A 19,704-nucleotide genomic window follows, 5' to 3' on the forward strand; every position below is an offset into this window, starting at 1 on the left:
GAATAAATAGTCTTTTTGTCTGATAATAAGTATTGCTACCCTGGCTTTTTTTTTTTTTTTCTTTCTTTTTTTTCTTATGGAATATCTTTTTCCATTCTTTCAATCTGTACATATATTTAGGTCTGAAGGGAGTCTCTTATAGGCAACATATAGATGGGTCTTTTTTTTTAATCCATTCCATTGTTCTATGTCTTTTGATTGGAGCATATTTAGACCATTTGCATTTCAAGTAATAGGTATGTACTTAATGCCATTTTGTTGTTTTCTGATTGTTTTTATAGTTCTTTGCTATTCCCTCTCCTGATCTCTTTCCTTGTAATTGTTGATTTTATTTGTGTTATTCTTGGCTTTTTATGTTTGTTTGTTTTTTTTTGTATATATTGTAGATTTGTGGTTACCATGAGGTTTATAGATAACATCCTAAGTATGTAGCAGTCTGTATTAAGTTGGTTACTTAAGGTTAAACATATTCTAAGAGAACTACTTCTTTATTCTCCCTTTACATTTTATTTATATGTTGTCATATTTTACATCTCTTTATTGATAATTTTCTTCTAATTATGGCCTCTTCTTTTCCTCTTAAGTATCATTAATATTTTTTATAAAGCTGGTTCAGTGGTGAACTTTTTTAACTTTTGTTTGGGGAATTCTTTATCCTTCAATTTTTTTTTTTTTTTAAGTTAGAGAGTGTGAGCATGAATAGGGGAGGGGCAGAGCAAGAATTCCAAACAGGCTCTGCAGTATCAGTGCTAGAGCCTGATATAGGGCTTGAACTCACAAACCATGAGGTCATGACCTGAGCTGAAGTTAAGAGTCTGATGCTTAACTGACTGATCCACCTAGGTGCCATTATCTTTCCTTCAATTCTGAATGGTAACCTTGCTGGGTAGGCTATTTTTGATTGTAGGCTTTTTCTTTTCAGCTCTTTGAATACATCATGCCAATCCTTTCTGACCTGTAAAGTTTCTGCTGAAAAATCAGCTGATAGCCTTATTGGTTTCCCTTGTATGTAACTTTTTGCTTCTTGCCACTTTAAAATTCTCTGTGTTTTGTGCCTGAGTGGCTTAGTCAGTTAACTATCTGTCTTTGGCTCAGGTTATGAGCTCGTGAGTTTGAGCCTCACATCAGACTCTCTGCTGTCAGCACAGAGCGTGCTTTGGATCCTCTGTCTCCCTCTCTCTCTCTGCCCCTCCTCCTCCCTTCCCCTGCCCTCTCAAATATTAAAAAGAATTTTAGGGGCACTTGGGTGGCTCAGTCAGTTAAATGTCTGACTCTTGGTTTTGGCTCAGGTCATGATCTCACAGTTCGTGAGTTTGAGCCCCACATCGGGCTTTGCATTGACAGCACGGAGCCTGCTTTGGATTCTGTCTCCCTCTCTCTCTGCCACTTCCCCACCCACACTGTCTCTATCTCTCTCAAAATAAATAAATTTTAAAATCTTAAAAAAAAATGTTTTTATACAATAAAATTATTTCTGTATCTTTTAAACTTTGACTTTTTTTTATTAAAAAAAATTTTTTTTAAATATTTATTTTTGAGACAGAGAGAGACAGAGCATGAACGGGGGAGGGTCAGAGAGAGGGAGACACAGAATCTGAAACAGGCTCCAGGCTCTGAGCTGTCAGCACAGAGCCTGACGCAGGGCTCGAACTCACGGACCGCGAGATCATGACCCGAGCCGAAGTCGGCTGCTTAACCGACTGAGCCACCCTGGCGCCCCTAACCTTTGACATTTTAATTTGTTATGGTGTGGACCTTCTTGGGTTCACCTTGTTTGGAACTCTCTATGCTTCCTAAACCTGGATATCTTTTTTCTCTTCCAGGTTAGGGAATCTTCCATACAGTTTTCTTAACATCTTTTATCTAACAACTTACATCATTCTAAGAAAACCATATATAGTACGTGTAGCATTCAGAGTATATATTAATTGATTATGTCATCAAGAAGGTTTCTGGTCAACTGTAGGCTATTAGTAAAGTTTGGGAAGGGGGGTCAGAGTCATTCATGGATTTTAGGGTTGGTGGCTCCATAACCCATGTGTTGTTCAAGGGTCAACTGTGGTTGGAGAGAAAAGTTATCATAATCTTAAACCTGTAAGTTCCACATAATGTGTTCATACCCTAAGAGAAATAAATGTAACCTAGTAGAGATAAGAAAAGTTTAATGGCAAAAGATGGTTTTGAACTAAGTCTTAAAAATATGTATTATAGGTCCTTAATTTTTTTAATATTACAGGCCATACCACACCTGACCCCTAATACACACACCACAAACAAATAAAACCCTATAGTCTCCTGCATTGTACCCTTGTTCTCATTTCTTTCTTATTTTTCTCTCATTTATAGTGATTTCTTTAATGTGAAAACTTATGTTTCATTAAACTTCTTTTTATAAATCCTAAAACATATATTCAAAGGAACCTCCCTTTTAGCATGTAAAAGTTGAATTTAATATATTTTTATCCAAATTAAGTAAATCTGTATTAATCTGTCTCCATCTACCAAATATCTGAGTCAGAAACTTAGCACTCTTCTTAGGCTCACTCTGTATTCAGAAAGTTACCCAGCCCTATTGATTCTTGTTCACAGGCCCTTTCTGTCTGCTCTTGTTGCAACAGACTAGTTCAGGCCCAAATCACGTACCTCAATCGTTGCAAAAGGTTCATTAGAAAACCCTCACTTACCAAAAGTCTAACTTCTCAGTCTATCCTTGCCACCTTCAATTGAGTCTCATTGCTTATAAGTTAAGGTCTAAACCCCTTAGTATTGAGTATACAAATTTATTAAGGATAGCCTCTCCTATTAACAATACTATATACCTAGTTCTTCAACTTACTGGAATTATTAAAGTTCTCCACGACACTAGCTTTATTGGGTCATATACTCTGCATTAGCTGTTTGCCCAATAAAGTACCCCTCTTTACTTGGACAAAAGCTACTTATAACATAAATATTACATATGATGAAGCAATCTCAGACCTTCCAGGCAGAGTTAAGATCAATCTCCTCTGTTCCTATTAACATTTCAAGCATATTCATGGTCAGGTACCACATTGCCCTGCAGTTGGATGTTTTTATGTCTGTTTATTTTGAAGGTGACTTTGAAAGTAAGGACAGCACTTTATTCTTGCAAGTTTTTAATTTATTTTTTAATCCCTAGTTATATAGCAAGTACTCAAAACAATGTTGAATGATTGAATATTTCATATTACTTATATGTAAAAAAGTCATTTAACACTAATATTGTGAACTTTGTTCCCCCATGTAACAGAAATTCAAATCTTCCTATGAAACATTATTGAATTACGATGCACTTACAGAACATACTGACTTAGTACTCTTCAGGCTTCACTGGGAAAATGTTGCAGTCAGTTTGATGCTAAATGACAGAAAACAGAAATATGAAGAAGGAAAAATGACAAACAGCACAAATTCTGAGAACAATGAAGAAAAGTCAGAAGAGCACATGGATGTGAGGCTAAACCATTGCTTAGCCTATGTTCTCCATACATCAGGCACTACGGGGATACCTAAGATTGTCAGAGTCCCTCATGCATGTATATTGCCAAACATCCAACATTTTCGGTGAGTTCTGTCCTTTGAATCCTTCTTCAAAACTTGTATTTTAAGGGGAAATACTTTTTTAAGTGAACTCTACCCCTGACGTGGGGCTCCAACTCATGACCCCAAGATCAAGATTTGCATGCTCTACTGACTGAGCCAGCCAGGTACCCCAAGGAATAATTTTTTTAATATACATTCTTTATAACTCTTGTTCCTAAATTGATAGTCATAAGTAGTTGGCTCTCTTGTTTTGGCTATATCTGAACTTTAGTTCTCTGCAGGCTGGGGCTTCACCTCTCTGATCCAGACCTGGAGCTGGACAGAGAGCAAATAAATGATATGCTTGGGAGCTTTGCTTCTTAATTATTAAGAAGAAGGAAGTGTGTTCCTGGCAGAGGTACAGCAGAAGAATGGGGGAAAGGAGTTTGGCTTGCAAGAGTGTTATCAGGGCAGAGAGGAGGAAAGAGTGGGAGGGCAGGAGCCATGTGACTTGAGGCAGGAGGCTGGTATGCCCTGTTGAAGAATTTTGAACTTAATCCAATAGATATAAAAATATTTCCATTTCATTAAGTTCATTCCTGTAGCATTGTAGACTTTGGTTTGCTCTTGTGGTCAGGAGATGAGAAATCTCTATGAAGTTGATTCTCAACTTGACAAAAAAGAAGGAAATACAAGAGGAAGGGAACCAAAGGGGAGTAATCTTAGGAAATCAAAAGAGGAAACAGAAACAAATATAGAAATAGAAACTTTGTGAGACAAGTATATATTTTTATGTCATTGTAAGTTATATATAATTAAAAAATTTCTAACCACATTTTAAAAGTACAAAGAAATAAAAAATTTAACAAATATTTAATTCAGTATATCTAAAATATTATTTCAGTATGTAATCAAAATGAAAATTAGTGAAGTATTATATGCTTTTATGCTTATCTTAAATCTAGCTTGTATTTTACACTTCCACATCTCAATATGGATTAGCCACATTTTTAGTGCTCAAAAGGCACATGTTTCTAGCGACTATCATTGGATGGTGCAGGTCTAGAAAAAGGGAGTGGTGAAATGATGCAGAGAGGTGTCTTGTAATTGACAATCTAGTCTTTAGTGACTTTATTTCTGAGGGCCCAAGACTGAGGACAGATTACATTAGGCTGTGCTAAGGGAATGAGAGATAAGGAAATGGAGATAAGAAAGTAAAGTGTTCATTTCTAGAAACTAGTTTTAATGGGAAAGAAAGAATTCTGGGCAGGTGCAGATTTATTTTTGAGATGGGAGACATTTATGGGCTCATGGTAGAGAATTGATAGGAAGAGTTGGTTTGAAAAATCAAGAGATAGTATTGTAAAGGAGTAAGATACCTTGAGATGGAAGGGTAAGGAATGTTCGGAAGCTGATGGATTGGAACTTTCAGATGAAAGGCAAAGCAATACGTTAAGAGTATGAGAGGTGAGGTGGGGTGGAGATGCAGGAGAATTGAAAAGAGTGAAGCAGATTTGGAATCTGGTGGAGGTGGAAGAGGCACTGGGCCAGTAGAGGCAGGAATTGTATGTAAAGTGGGAGCAAGTATTTGCTAGTAAGGAGTAAGGGGCTGATTTCAAATATATGAATTTCTAGGGGCCCTCGGGAAGCTCAGTCGTTTGGGCGCCTGGCTTCGGCTCAGGTCATCATCTTGCCGTTTGTGAGTTTGAGCCTCACATCAGACTCTCCGCTGTCAGCACAGAGCCTGCTTTGGGTCCTCTGTCCCCCTCTCTCTCTGCCCTTCCCTTGTTTGTTCTCTCTCTCTCAAAAATAGATAAACGTTAAAAAAAATAATAAAGTATGTGAATTTCTCAATTGCTATTTATGCTTGAACTTAATGAAATCTATTTACCTGTTAAAAATCCCTTTTTGGTTTACTTTCAGGGCCATAAAAGTCACTTGTAGGAGAGATTTATAGTAGGTTCATTCTTGGTTTCCTTCCTGGGAATAAAAGCTACTCCAAAGAAGGAATTTATGGCAACTTCATTTCCCAAAAGTTTCACAATTAGTGAGATAAGGAAAGGTCTAACAAGGCTTCTTTCTGCATCTGTTAAATCCAAAATGTCTTCAGCCTAAAGTAATCTTCATATCAACTATGGGGTTCTGAGTGAGTCCCCACAATATCATATTTGAAGATATTGTGAAATTAAGGTAATCCCTGCTTTTTAGACAGTGAGTTTTGTGTGTTTAAAATGAAGCAATGCCATAGGCTCACCACTGATTATCTATGCTCTGTAATATCCTAACTATATATATTCTGCTCTTTGTTCAGCTACTGAGAGAAAAATATCAAATAGTAGGAAAAGGGAATCAGAGGTCTCTATTAAATATATAAGTAGGATAGAAGGAGTCAAGATTCTACCAGAAGAGCAGAACTAGGAGGATATATCAGGGAGTTACTATAAGGAATTGGCTTATGTTTGTGGGGTCTGGCTAAGCAAGACTGAGTCTATAGTGTAAACAGAAAGGGATGATCGTGAGCAGGTTGGAAACCCATAGGCATGTGCTTTTTTCCACAGGCAAGTCAGGAAAGAAGATCCTAGGGGAAGGGAGAGTAATTGTAGACCCAGATGTTGAGTCTTTTTTACAGAAGTCCTCAACACTCTTTTAAAATCTTCCAGTTCAGTAAATCGAGCCAACCTGGGATAAATCTCCCTTTTGATTAAAGTCAGCTAACCAGAGACTCTGTATCTACAAAATCCCCTCACAGCAGCACCTAGTTTAGTGTTTAATGAAATAACAGGGAGGTATGTGTGCCACTAAATGGCACCCACCTCCCTTCTGTACTCCAGCTCTTGAGAGAATATCCCTTGTTTTGTACCCTAATGGAAAACCTACTAGAAAGGAAATTCTAGGGACTGTGGTTCAATCCAGCCATACTGACACATCAGAAAGTCATCACAGATGATAAAATATGTCATAGTAAGAAATGGATTTGTTTTAAATGGCTTTTAATCCTTATATTTATAAAGAGTTATAGGATTAATAGTACCATTTTGGTTAATCTGAGAAAAGAATAAAAATCTGGCCAACATCCAGAAACTTAATGGTGATAAATCAATTTTTAGGATATGTGTTTACCAAATGTTAGACATTTCATATAACTGCATTCTGTTTTGCTTTAGGCTACTTTTCGAGATCACACAAGAAGATGTTTTGTTTCTGGCCTCACCTCTGACCTTTGATCCCTCCGTTGTGGAAATATTTGTTGCTCTATCCAGTGGTGCCTGTCTGCTTATTGTACCAGCTTCTGTCAAAGTGCTTCCATCAAAGTTAGCTGCCGTTCTCTTTTCACATCACAGAGTAACTATTTTGCAGGTACATTTTAGGAGCAAATGAAATGTTTTGTCTTCTATTTAGCATTTTATTTTATTTAAAAAATTTTTTTAGTGTTTATTTTTGAGAGAAAGAGAGACAGAGCACGAGTTGGGGAGGGGTAGAGAGAGACGGGGACACAGAATCTGAAGCAGGCTTCAGGCTCTCCAACCGAGCTGTCAGCACAGAGCCCTATGCAAGACTCCCAACTCACAAACTGTGAGATAGTGACCTGAGCTGAAGTCGGACACTTAAACGACCGAGCCACCCAGGCACCCCTATTATTTAACATTTTACATGTTTTAGAGAATATTTTGTATTCCTGTAGGTTGTTTTTTACAGTGGACTAATGATAATCTAGTTAGATTATTAAGGGTTGTCTTCTGATGATATCATCTAATTTACTTGAGAATGGGAGAAAAAAAATCAGTTAATTCTGCCTAGAAAATAATTTCACTGTGCATTTGGCATAGTAATAACTAGAGGAAGTTGACCTTCACTCAAATCTGTTGGGATACACTTGCCTCTCCTGCCTTAAACTTCAGCTTTCAGTAGAAAATACAAACTTTAAGTTTTAATTAGGTAGGAATTTACATTTTCTGACTTTTTATATCAGTATATTTTACATTAACTTATGGAAACAAATACTTTGTCATCTTTAAAGATTTTAAAATGTATATCAAAGTAGGTGACTGGTATACAAGCCTTAAGATAATTACATTGCAAATGGTTAAAGATACTAGAGAGAATTAGCAAAATTGTATGTGTATCATGATAAACTAAAAATATCAGTTTGTATTTAGTGTAAGAGACTCGAGGATGTTAAATTTCTGCCCTAAAGGCAAAATTTGATGTGGACTTTGTTTTTAGGCAATGTTTTTCATCCTTAAAAAAATATTATATGTTTACAAATATATATAAAATGAATATAATAATGTGGCTTGCTGGGTATATCAATTGCATATAAATTCTCATCTATGGTGAATCATTCTGTCAGTCTGGGCAGGACTTTAACTTATTTTTCTATAAAATTCAAGGATAATTTTTAGGAAACCTTTTCAAAATACCTTAATAGATTTGAGAGAGAGTCATTAAATGGAAGGAGATTTTCCTTCTATGTCAAGTCTATGAGTTTTATCTCTTTAAATCCAATCCCCTTTAGCACAGTTTCAGTTAAATTTACTTTGGCAGTGGTTTTAACCTTTTTGGGGTCATGAGTCCTTGTGAGAAACTGATACACATTTATTAACTATGATTCCAGAACACAGCAAGTTGTGCATATATTCATGGTGATTTTATTTAACTCACAAGACTTAATTTGGGGTATTATCAGCAGATCAAATTTGAGTTTGAGTAAGGAAGAGAAGTACACAAGCTGACAGGATGTCCTTTCCTTTGTATAAGGCATGTCCTGTCTTGTTAGAAGGCGGAGGAGGAGGAACTGTAAAGTATCCTCCAAACTGTGAAGGGACTTTGAGAACAAGAAATGAAGCCGGCAACTCCACACAGTTTACATACGTGCAGTTTATGCACGGTAACATAGTGACAGGGAGGACTGGCTGAATGATGATGCAGATGTGCAGCTGTTCTCCGCCAAGACAGGACCTTAGTCTATAGATTTTATAGACCAAAGATGTATAGGGGACAGCACTGTAGTAAAATCAAAGGGTCTACATGTACCTAATTGGCAGCTAATCTTTACTTAGATCTTGTGGCACCATCTGTGCCTGAAGAAGGGGAGAGAGACTAGGTTATTTTGAACACATTTATGGACGGCCAAAGCAAACTTCTCCCTCCCCCCTCAATCCTGACTTTGGCAGACATTTCTAAGGTACAGATATTAATCTCCAGAGGGTACACAATACAAAGCCCCAAGGGAGGTCATCTAGCCAACATGAACGAGATGGAGTGCTACAGATGGATTCGGTGTCGTCAGCTCTCTTGCATGTCTCATAGTGAATTTTAGCTTTGTTGTTAGGGTTCATCTTTTCCTTCCAAATCAGATTTCTCATCAAATGATATATAAGTCATCAAGGATTTTTGCTTATGTGTATAATGTATATTATATACTTTAAAAAGAGCATCCTGTATAGATTTTATTTACGAATAATCTTACCTAAAAAACTAATTTAATTTGTTTTTACTGTTTGTTTATTCTTGAGAGAGAAAAAGAGAGGGCGAGAGAGAGAGAGAGAGAGAGCGCATGAGCAGGGGAAGGACAGAGAGAGGGAGACATAGAATCCGAAGCAGGCTCCAGGCTCTGAGCTGTCTGTAGCACAGAGCCTGACACAGGGCTCAAACCCATGAACTGCAAGACCTGAGCCAAAGTTGGACTCTTAATCAACTGAGCCACCCAAACACCCCATAAAGTTTTAAAAATTTAAAGTGGAATATCTTGATTTATTGTGGGGGAGAAAGACCCCAAAGTGAAATAGACTTAGCTTTTGAGGTAGTTAAACACTTATTTTGTTTCAGGTATAAGGACCTTTTGGAAAGAAAGTTCCACTTTTTGGTGTTTTACAAACCTAAAATATGTTTGAACTTTTTTTTTGGTTTTTTTTTTGCACATACTCTGGATAACAAGTTATATTAAACTTGATGCACTTTAAAAGTGAAACCATTTAATTAGAGCAAAATCTTAGGTTGCTAGCCACCAAAATGTCAGCTTAAGTGTTTTGTTTTTGAGAGAGAGGGCATGTGCATGGGGGAGGGAGGAGCAGAGAGAGAGGGAGACCTTCTCAAGCAGGCTCCACACCCAGCTCGGAGCCCAATTTGGGGCTCAATCTCCCGACTGTGAGATCATGACCTGAGCCGAAATCAAGAGTTGGATGCTTGACAGACTGAGCCACTTAGGCACCCTGTGTTTTTCATTTTTATGAGAATTTTACCTTAGAAATTTTGCAAGGAACCTTAACATCCCCTGTTTTTTCTGTTATTTCCTAAGTCCTATTTCTGTGTGCCTAGAATGATTTGGTAACAAAGTACGTGTATTGACTAGTATTTTGCCGCTAAATTTATCATTTCAGTTTGAGTATCTGAAAAGTGTTACTATGCTTTATCTTGCTGAGTATTCATAGCTGTGCATTTATTTATAGAGTTCAAAGTTTAAGTTATTTTTAGCACCGGAAATGAAGGCCAGAACATTTCAGTTTGACAAGAGATTTTCCTTATCGTAAAACTTGGTAGAACAGTTAATTTGGTTGAGGATGCCTTATAAATAGGGTGGCCATTATAATTTATTACCCCAAACCCTGAATGTTGAGAGTGAATGGAGGTGCTAAATTCCTAGACAAGAATCTGGAACAATAAGTTCATATTGGGATGTAGGGTCATTCTGTTACTTAAATATTTTGACAAACCAAGACTTTAAGTCATCTTTTTGAATTAAAATTCAAGTTGTCCATTAATGCTGCATCTTTTACTGAAAGAAACCATTTAAAAATCTTGATTCACATGGAAATTTTCTGTGGTCAAGTAAAGAGATTGGTAGATCCTCTCCCCAAAAAGCAACTAGAAAGCTGGACAAAATTAACAAAAGCAACTACTCCAACACTTTAGAAATCAACCAGAGGCATACAATGATCTGAAAATTGTTTGTTTTTAAACTTTTTAATTTTGGATAAAAATAATGGGAATTTGTGGCATTCTAGACTGAGCTGCTCTTCCTGCCAGCCCCAGCTCAGTCAAAACAGACTTTTCTGTCAGGGCCCACTGTTTATAAGGGAGTTTATTCAATTTGGAATGGTAGGTTATATCTATGCCCAACAGCACTGTCTGTGAAAATGATGAAGTAGGCCAGCAAAGAGGGCAAAAACTTCAATAGTCTGAGGTTGTGGTGGAGGGGAGGGCAAGCACATTCTGGCTAAGGCTGCACTTGTGAGTCAGAGACCAGAGAGCCCAAACAGATTCTTGGCTGACCTTGAGGTTGTGTGCATATACGTTAGAGACCCAAAAGGGCCCATGGAAAATAAAAGCTTGGTTAAGCTTGAAAATGGCCTAAACTTTGAGCTCATCTATCCACACAGATCCATCTCTGTGGACAGTTTGTCCAGTCATTGCTTGACTACTGAGCTATGCACACACAAGGATGACCCATAGGAAGTAAGATATAAAATTGAAAATAAGACTATATATGTAAAACTGAGCAATGACATTAGTGGCCACACATCACTGGAAAGACAGACTACAGATTTAGCCCAGGCTAGTTACTAACAAACAAGCAAACAAAAACAAGAAACAAAACATTTCATAATGATAAAATGGTCAGTACCTTAGGAGCTACATTGGTAAATCAAGAAGATGTAACAATTATAAATGTATATCCCCCTAAAACTAGAAGTTCCAAATACATAAAGCAAAACTAGACAGAAATGAGAACTAGATAACCCAATGGTTCAAAATTTTAATACCTCATTTTTAACAACTGAATGAAAAACTAGAAATCAGAACATATAAGACTCGAACAAAATTATCAACCAAATCGCATTTATAGAACACTCCATCCAGTAAATGCAGAATACATTCTTTTCAAGCACATTGATCATATTCTCAACCACAAAACCAGTTTCAGTAAATTTAAAATGTGAGCAAGTGGTATGTATCCCAGGAATGCACATTTGGCTTAACATCTAAAAATCCACTGATAGGGGCACCCAGGTTGCTCAAGTGTCCAACTCTTGATTTTGGCTAGGGTCATGATTTCATGGTTCATGAGTTTGAGCTTCACATCAGGCTCTGTGTTGACAGTGCAGAACCTGCTTGGATTCTCTTTCTCCCTCTCTCTGCCCCCCCCTCCACATTTGCTGTCTCTCTTTCTCTCTCTCTCTTCCCCTCATGCCCTCCCTCCCTCAAAAATAAATAAAAATCCATTGATAATATACACTACATAAATAAGAGCATGTAATTACCTCAACAGATGAAGGAAAAGTATTTGGCAAAATCTAACACTTGGGATTAAAAAAAAAAAAAAACAAACCTCTAGAAATTAAAGAACTTCCCCAACATGATGAAGGGCATCTATAAAAAAAAAAAAAAAAAAAAAAATCTACAGCTAATATCCTATTTGGTGAAAGACTGCATGATTTTGCCCTAAGATTGGAAATAAAACAAGGATGTTTGCTTTTGTCACTTCTCGTGAACATTATTCTGATTCTAGCCAGTGCAGTAAAGAAAAAAAAAAAAACAACAACATTATTGGTAGAAGTTAAAGAGTTAAAGAGACATTTCATGTTTATGGATTAAAGTCTCAATAGTGTCAAGATTAAATTAAACATGGTTCCTATCAAAATCCTAGTAGACTTTTTTTGGTAGAAATTGACAAATTGATCCTAAATTTTATATGGAAATACAAATGCTAGTCCTGATCTATGCAATGAGTACCACTCAGCAATGAAAAGTCCCATGGTGTGAGTGATTATTCCTCCCTCCCCATTCATTTGTTAAAATTCTAATGTATGCTGTGATAGTATTAGGAGGTGAGGCCCTTAGGAGTGCTTAGGTCCTGAGGATGGAGTCCTCATGAGTGGGATTAGTGCTCTTGGAAAAGAGACCCCATGGACCTCCCAAGACTCTTCCACCATGTGAATATCCAACAAGTTGGGAGAGGGCTTTTACCAGAGCCCAGTCATGGTGGCATCCTGATCTTGGACTTCTAGGCTTCAGAACTATCAGAAGTGAATTTCTATTGTTTGTAACCTACCTAGTCTGTGGCACTTTGTTATATCAGTCTGAACTGAGACAAAAAGTGAATTGATACATGCAATATAAGCGCATCACAAAGTATTTATATGGAATGAAATAAGTCAGGTCAAAATAGAATTTATGTTGTGTGATTCCATTTTTTTTTGAAGATTTTTTTAAAATTTTCTTTTAATGTTTTTATTTTTGAGAGACAGAGACAGAATGCAAGGTGGGGAGGGGGCAGAGAGAGGAGACACTGAATCTGAACATTCTGAAGCAGGCTCCAGGCTCTGAGCTGTCAGCACAGAGCCCCATGTGGGGCTCTAACTCATGAACTGTGAGATCATGACCTGAGTCGAAGTCAGACGCTTAACTGACTGAGCCACCCAGGCACCCCTGTGTGATTCCATTTTTGTAAAATTCTAGAAAATACCAGCTGATCATTAGGAAATAGATCAGTGGTTGTCTGGAGTTAGGGGTCCAGTTGAAGGGAAGAATTATAATGGTAAGTAGGTAATTTTAGGGCTGAAGAATATATTCATTTTTTAGATTATAGTAATAGTTTCACTGACATATCCATATATCTTATCTCAATTTATATTGTATGCTTTAAATATGTATAGTTTATTGTATGTCTGTTATATCTCAATAAAAGTGTTTTAAAAAATCTTTATTCATATTGTTTTGTTTTAGGAACATTTTTTTAACCTTTTATATATTTTTCTACAGAGAGAGTGGGAAAGGAAATGTGAATTGATTTTATATATTTTGTCCTTTTTATTTTTTTATTTTTATTTTTTTTTAATTTTTTTTTTTTAACATTTATTTATTTTTGAGACAGAGAGAGACAGAGCATGAACAGGGGAGGGGCAGAGAGAGAGGGAGACACAGAATCCGAAACAGGCCCCAGGCTCCGAGCTGTCAGCACAGAGCCTGACGCGGGGCTCGAACGCACGGACCGTGAGATCATGACCTGAGCCGAAGTCGGACGCTTAACCGACCAAGCCACCCAGGCGCCCCTATTTTGTCCTTTTTAATCTTTAAACCGTTTTGTCTAGATTACCTAATTAAACATAACTAATATTTTTCTCAAGTTTTTTTTCTCAAGAGAAATTGATAGCGCATTAAGAAGATAATGTTGCCTGAGTAGTTTTCCAAAATGATTTACAGTTTAATAAACAGCCTTAATTTTCATGTAGGTGTCCAGTATTAAGCTTTGAACTAATTATTACAGTATTTACTTTTTTAAAAAGAAGTGAAAAGAAATAAATTATCTTTAATGTGTTCACAGGCAACACCAACATTGCTTCGAAGATTTGGATCTCAGCTTATCAAGTCAACTGTTTTATCAGCCAGTACTTCTCTTCGAGTATTAGCCCTCGGTGGTGAAGCATTTCCATCATTGGCTGTTCTCAAAAGCTGGAGAGGAGTAGGCAATAAAACACAAATATTTAATATTTATGGTATCACAGAGGTATCAAGTTGGGCAACTTTTTACAAGATTCCAGAGAAGTTTCTTAACTCTACTTTGAAGTAAGGGCTTCAATTACTCAATAGGTTAGAGAGAAACTGTATTTTTCCAGTATCTTAACACTAATAATGTTTTTGGTAGGCACTGGGGTAGTAATTTTAGAAATACTATTTTATCTAGAATTTTACACTGGGGATCCAGAACCTTTCTTATAACTAGTGCTGCAGATCCTGCTAGAACTTTTTGTAACTAAACAGCAATAAATAACCTATGATAACCTTTCCACCTAATCTTTTCCTTTTGGCAGTCTTTGAATTCTAACATAACCAAAACCTTATTTTTCTTTATTTGGTACAATGTGATTTAAATACACTGAAAAATATTCTGTTCAAATGAAAATTTTAAATATGGTTTGGGTTGTTGTGTTTTTATAGATGTGAATTGCCTGTACCACTGGGATTTCCACTGCTTGGAACAGTAGTTGAAGTCAGAGATACTAATGGTTTCACAATTCAAGAAGGCAATGGCCAAGTATTTTTAGGTTGTTTTACATTTATTGACTGGGAATAATTTTTTTTTAGGAAAAAAATCTGATAACTTTATTCTTTCACCAGTATGTCTTATGTCCCGTATTCTTTTCAGTGATGATAATTTTTAATCTCATTCTCACAGTCATGAAACATTTAATATTATCATAATTTCAGATAACAATGTCTGATACTCTTAGGGAAGATATAAAAGTAATTTAGAAACTGTAATTTGGACGTTTATAGCCAAAATTCTTTTTAAGCAGTATTCTAAGAATTTTTTTAATCACATGTATATTTTTAGAAATTTTGTTTTGTCTCTTATTTTGCTGAGGTTATTGTTAATTAATTTTATCAGGTGATGTTTAAAAGTGTGCTGCCCGTGTAAATATTCAAAATGTGAAACTCAGTAACGGCTTTTGAAGATGTTCTTGATTTGATGGTTTTTAATATATCTCCCATGGATTTTTTTTTTTTTTAATTACACTGGTGTTTATATCTTGTGAAGGTGGCAAAAACAGAGTGTGTTTTCTTGATGATGAAATGATAGTACCGCTTGGCACAATGCGAGCCACGGGAGACTTGGTGACGGTGAAAGATGGAGAGATGTTTTTCCTGGGACGAAAGGACAGTCAGATCAAACGATATGGCAAACGTCTTAACATTGAATTTGTGCAACAAGTAAGACTATTTAAATATTAAATATCTACTAACATATGTAGGTATTAAAGGTAGCCACCACCAATTTTCTGTACTGGGGTTCTCTATTAGTATTATTTAAACCTAAGATTTTTGTATTAATAATGAATTGCAATAAAAGATATGACTAATTCAGTGTGGCCCTTCAGCATAAAGAGATGGTTGTTTTTTAAATAAGTGACAGAGTGGATTTTAACAACTGAAAATAATGGTTTACTTTGCTCTGGGAGCTATTATTTTGAAAAACATTAAGAACCCAGTGTGCTGGCTACAGTAACAGTAGCAATCAATTTTTTAAAAATCTCTAGCTATTTTACAGTTTAATTTGTGTTGATTTCAGACATAAGAAGTTTGAGCATTTAGGAAGTTTGCTTTTAAATGTCCTCTGACAAATTGGGATAATCTCTCTCACAGGTTGCTGAAGGACTTCAGCAAGTAGAGTCCTGTGCAGTTACATGGTATAATCAGGAAAAATTAATTCTGTTCATGGTGTCCAAAAATGATGTAGTAAAGGAATACATCTTTAAAGAACTGCAGGAACATCTTCCAAGCCATGCCATCCCGGATGAACTTGTGTTGATTGATTCTCTACCATTTACATCTCATGGTAAAATCATTTGAAGCAGATGTGTTTCAGTGCCAAGTGAATACTAATTGTATTCATAACTAGTTTAAAGGCTTCTTAATTCTTATTCTAAGTAATACTGGCATATGTTGAGGTAGACCCTCTGTTAAGTACTTTGTATAATTAAGCTACTTTATTTATCTCTAGAAAATCCTGGGAGTAGGTTGTATTATTCCCATTTACAGATAAGGAAAATAAGGCTTAAAGAGGTTAAGTAATTTTGACAAAATTATATTGCTGGTTAGTGGTAGAATTGAAATTGTAAGACTGATTTCAGAACATATGCTCCTAATGACCACATTGCCTTTCCAATTTCATCTTTATCTAATATTTACATCAAAACGCAGTAATTGCTCAGTTGGTAGGACCATTTCTTTAACTCTTTAAGATAAACACTAGCTCCTCCTTTCTTCTTTTCTTATCTGTTACCTACTACATTTTTTGTAGCATGGGACTGCTTTCTTTAGAACTGATTTTCCTATCACAAACTATTCTATAGGAATTCTAACTTTTACAGTGAAAAATGTATGTATTCTTCTTATAACTAATGAAGATAGTAGAAAGGGTTTGTGCTGAAATTTTAAAATTATTTCTCTTTTAAGGCAAAATTGATGTTTCTGAGTTAAACAAGATATATTTAAACTATATAAACTTGAAGTCTGAGTGTAAACTCAATGGGAAAGAGGAACTTTGGGAAAAATTACAGCATTTGTGGAAGGTACAACTTTTTAATTTTTTTTAATGTTTATTTTTTAGTTTTCTTTAATGTTTATTTATTTTTGAGAGACAGAGACAGCATAAGCAGGGGAGGGGCAGAGAGAGAGAGGGAGACACAGAATTGGAAGCAGGCTCCAGGCTCTGAGCTGTCAGCACAGAGCCTGACACGAGGCTCAAACTCATGAACTGTGTGATCATGACCTGAGCCGAAATTGGCCATTTAACCTACTGAGCCACCCAGGCACCCCTTAAATGTTTATTTTTGAGAGAGTGCACGTGCTTATGCGTGAGTGTGCTTGAACGGGAGAGGGGCAGAGAGAGAGAGGGAGACAGAGGATCCAAAGGGGCTCCATGCAGAGAGCCTGATGCGGGGCTTGAACTCACGAACTATGAGATCATAACCTGAGCTAAAGTCAGATGCTTAACCAACTGAGCTACCCATGCTCCCCATGGTTCAATTTTTAAGATACAAATTTGTTTTTCTGAAGAGGTCATGTTATATTTTTTGGGAATGTTAGCATCCTAGTAAGTCTGATAAACTTTTCTAAGAATTATTATTAATGCCCAAATGTTAAGTAATATACTTTTGTTTATTCAATTTATATTAAATTAAGAGTTCTCTAGGTTAATATCAAGCCTCCCTCGCCATAAAGAAATTTATTGGAAGTGAGGTAGACACAAAGGCACAGGAAGATAAGACCTATCTTGACATAACTTTTCCCTAATGGGGCAGTGGGAGTGCAGTGCTTGTCAGAGTTGAGAAAATGGCCAAATCTTGGTATAGTACAATCTGTGGCATAAGGACTTATGTCCTTATTCTGGAAGAACTAGCAGTAACAACACGTATGTTTCTGCTTAATGGAATTTGTATATACAGATCTTCCTCAACTTATGATGGAGTTACATGGTGATAAACCTAGTGTAGGTTGAAATTTTCCTAAGTCAAAATGCATTTAATACACCTACCGAACATCATAGCTTAGTCTAGCCTACCTTAAGTGTGCTCAGAACACTTACATTAGCCTACAGGTGGACAACATCTGACACAAAGCCCTGTGTATAATAAATTGTTGAATATCTTACATGTAAGTTATTGAATACTATACTGAAAGTGAAAAACAGAATAGTTGTGTGGGTACAGAATAGTTCTAAGCATATCAGTTGTTTTGTGATCACATGGCTGACTGGAAGCTGTGGCTCTTAGCTGCTGCCCAGCATCATGAGATAATGCATGTCGCTTGACTGGGAAAAGATCAGAATTTGAAGTACAGTTTCCCTTGAATGTATATTGTTTTTGCATCATTGTAAAGTTAAGATATCTTATATCATTGTAAGCTGGGGGTTCTGTGTGTGTGTGTGTGTGAAACAATTTAAATTTATTTTGAAATATATGTGTATATGTATACATATGTATATATGTGTATATATGTATATACATATATTACAATTTAAATTTATTTTGAAATATATGTATATATGTATATATGTATATACATATATTTATATATATTACAACCATAGGTCAGTACAGTTTTTCTTACAAATGTGGAGTTTTCTTCATGAAGGGTTCTGAAAAGAGGATATAATTATATAGTTTTGTTTGAAAATAAAGGATATTCTGATAAAACTCTTATCTGCTTCATTTTTAGATTCTTAGAAAATAATTTCAATTTATATGAAGCAAATGAAGACAAAGATTGTTCCCATATTATATAAATATTAGATATTAGTATCTTGTGGACTTTATAATTAATAAGTCATGTTTTTATAATTCTAGGCCCTATTTTATGGGTGGGGAAATCACTCTAAAGGGAAATATAATTTGCAGTTTTATAGTGAGTTTGTGATAAAATTGGTTGCATGGTGATGGTTCCCTTTACTATAAAGAAAATAATTTTAAAATTTAATTATTAAAAATATTTGTTTTGTGTGTCTTTTGTTCATATCATTAATGTAAGTACTATCCTTTATATATTACCTATAAATTGGTTGAATGTTTTGGTTTTAGGTCTTTACCACATTTCTCCCTTTTCTCCTTTATAGTCTATTCTGAGTCTCTCAGAACATCCTTTGAAGGTTCCTGATGAGTCACTCTTCCTAAATAGTGGTGGAGATTCCTTAAAGTCCATACGGCTCCTCAATGAGATTGAAAAACTAGTTGGCACATCAATACCTGGGCTTCTGGAAATTATTCTTAGCAGTTCCATTTTAGAGATTTACAATCACGTCCTTCAAACGGTGTTTCCAGATGAAGATCTGCTGTATAGCAAGAATTATGCCATGAAAAGAAAATTCAGCGATATTAATCAAGAGGAAATCAGTGGAAAATCTTTACCTCAGAAATCTGTCCTGACTTTAAGTTGTGACAATGAGCTAGCTGCTTTTATTGCAGTGAGCAGAGGGAGTCAGATTTTGTCTCTGAATTCGGAGTTTTTAACTAAGTTAGGACTTGGCTCTTCAGCCCGTTCTTCCGATTTAATTTCACAGACTAACATTCAGAATGTGACAAGCCTAAATCCTTCAGCTCTTACTGGGAAGTCAAAAGATCCATCCTGTGTTGCAGAAGTTTCTCACGAGGGAACATCTGTGATAGAAGCCAAGAAAATGGAGCTTCATGTGAGGTGGAGGACGGACACAGGCAAATGTGTGGATGCTTCCCCTCTGGTTGTCATCTCCACTGCTGCTAAGTCCTCTGTAACTGTGTACATTGGCTCCCATTCCCACAGAATGATGGCAGTTGACCTTTACTCTGGGAAGGTGAAATGGGAACAGATTTTGGGAGGTCGAATTGAATCCTCAGCATGTGTATCTAAGTGTGGAAACTTTATTGTAGTGGGTAAGTTTCCATATGATAATGCTAGTAGGAGCAAGTTAAATTTAAAAATCTATGTATGGTAGCTTTGGTTGTTGTCAATTATGGTTACCCACATGCTAATTCACAGTGTGGGTCTTGGGTCATAGTCTCTGGATTTGAACCTAGCTCTAAAACTGCTATCAGCTTTGTGAACTTTGATAAGTTGCTGGACCTTTTAGGACCTTAGTGTTCTTATGACCTTTAGGACTTAGTGTTCTTAGTTTTATAATAAATA

General features: G+C 36.1%; 1 protein-coding gene across 7 annotated transcripts in view; it reads left to right on the forward strand.

Moving 5' to 3' along the window:
- Positions 1 to 19,704, forward strand: part of AASDH (aminoadipate-semialdehyde dehydrogenase) — a 44,239-nt gene that overhangs the window by 15,123 nt on the left and 9,412 nt on the right. For 5 of the 7 annotated variants that reach the window (XM_042984476.1, XM_007075869.3, XM_015534731.2 and 2 more), the window contains 8 exons: positions 3,272 to 3,585; positions 6,708 to 6,900; positions 13,868 to 14,109; positions 14,482 to 14,588; positions 15,083 to 15,255; positions 15,688 to 15,880; positions 16,501 to 16,616; positions 18,659 to 19,451. In XM_042984476.1, the coding sequence (XP_042840410.1) occupies positions 3,272 to 3,585; positions 6,708 to 6,900; positions 13,868 to 14,109; positions 14,482 to 14,588; positions 15,083 to 15,255; positions 15,688 to 15,880; positions 16,501 to 16,616; positions 18,659 to 19,451 (2,131 nt within the window). Of the gene's footprint in view, positions 1 to 3,271; positions 3,586 to 6,707; positions 6,901 to 13,867; positions 14,110 to 14,481; positions 14,589 to 15,082; positions 15,256 to 15,687; positions 15,881 to 16,500; positions 16,617 to 18,658; positions 19,452 to 19,704 lie in introns of those variants that run through there. The other 2 variants (XM_042984477.1, XM_007075871.3) reach the window with 2 other exon arrangements.

Source organism: Panthera tigris, chromosome B1 (assembly GCF_018350195.1).
Source record: "Panthera tigris isolate Pti1 chromosome B1, P.tigris_Pti1_mat1.1, whole genome shotgun sequence".
Taxonomy (NCBI): Eukaryota; Metazoa; Chordata; class Mammalia; order Carnivora; family Felidae; genus Panthera; species Panthera tigris.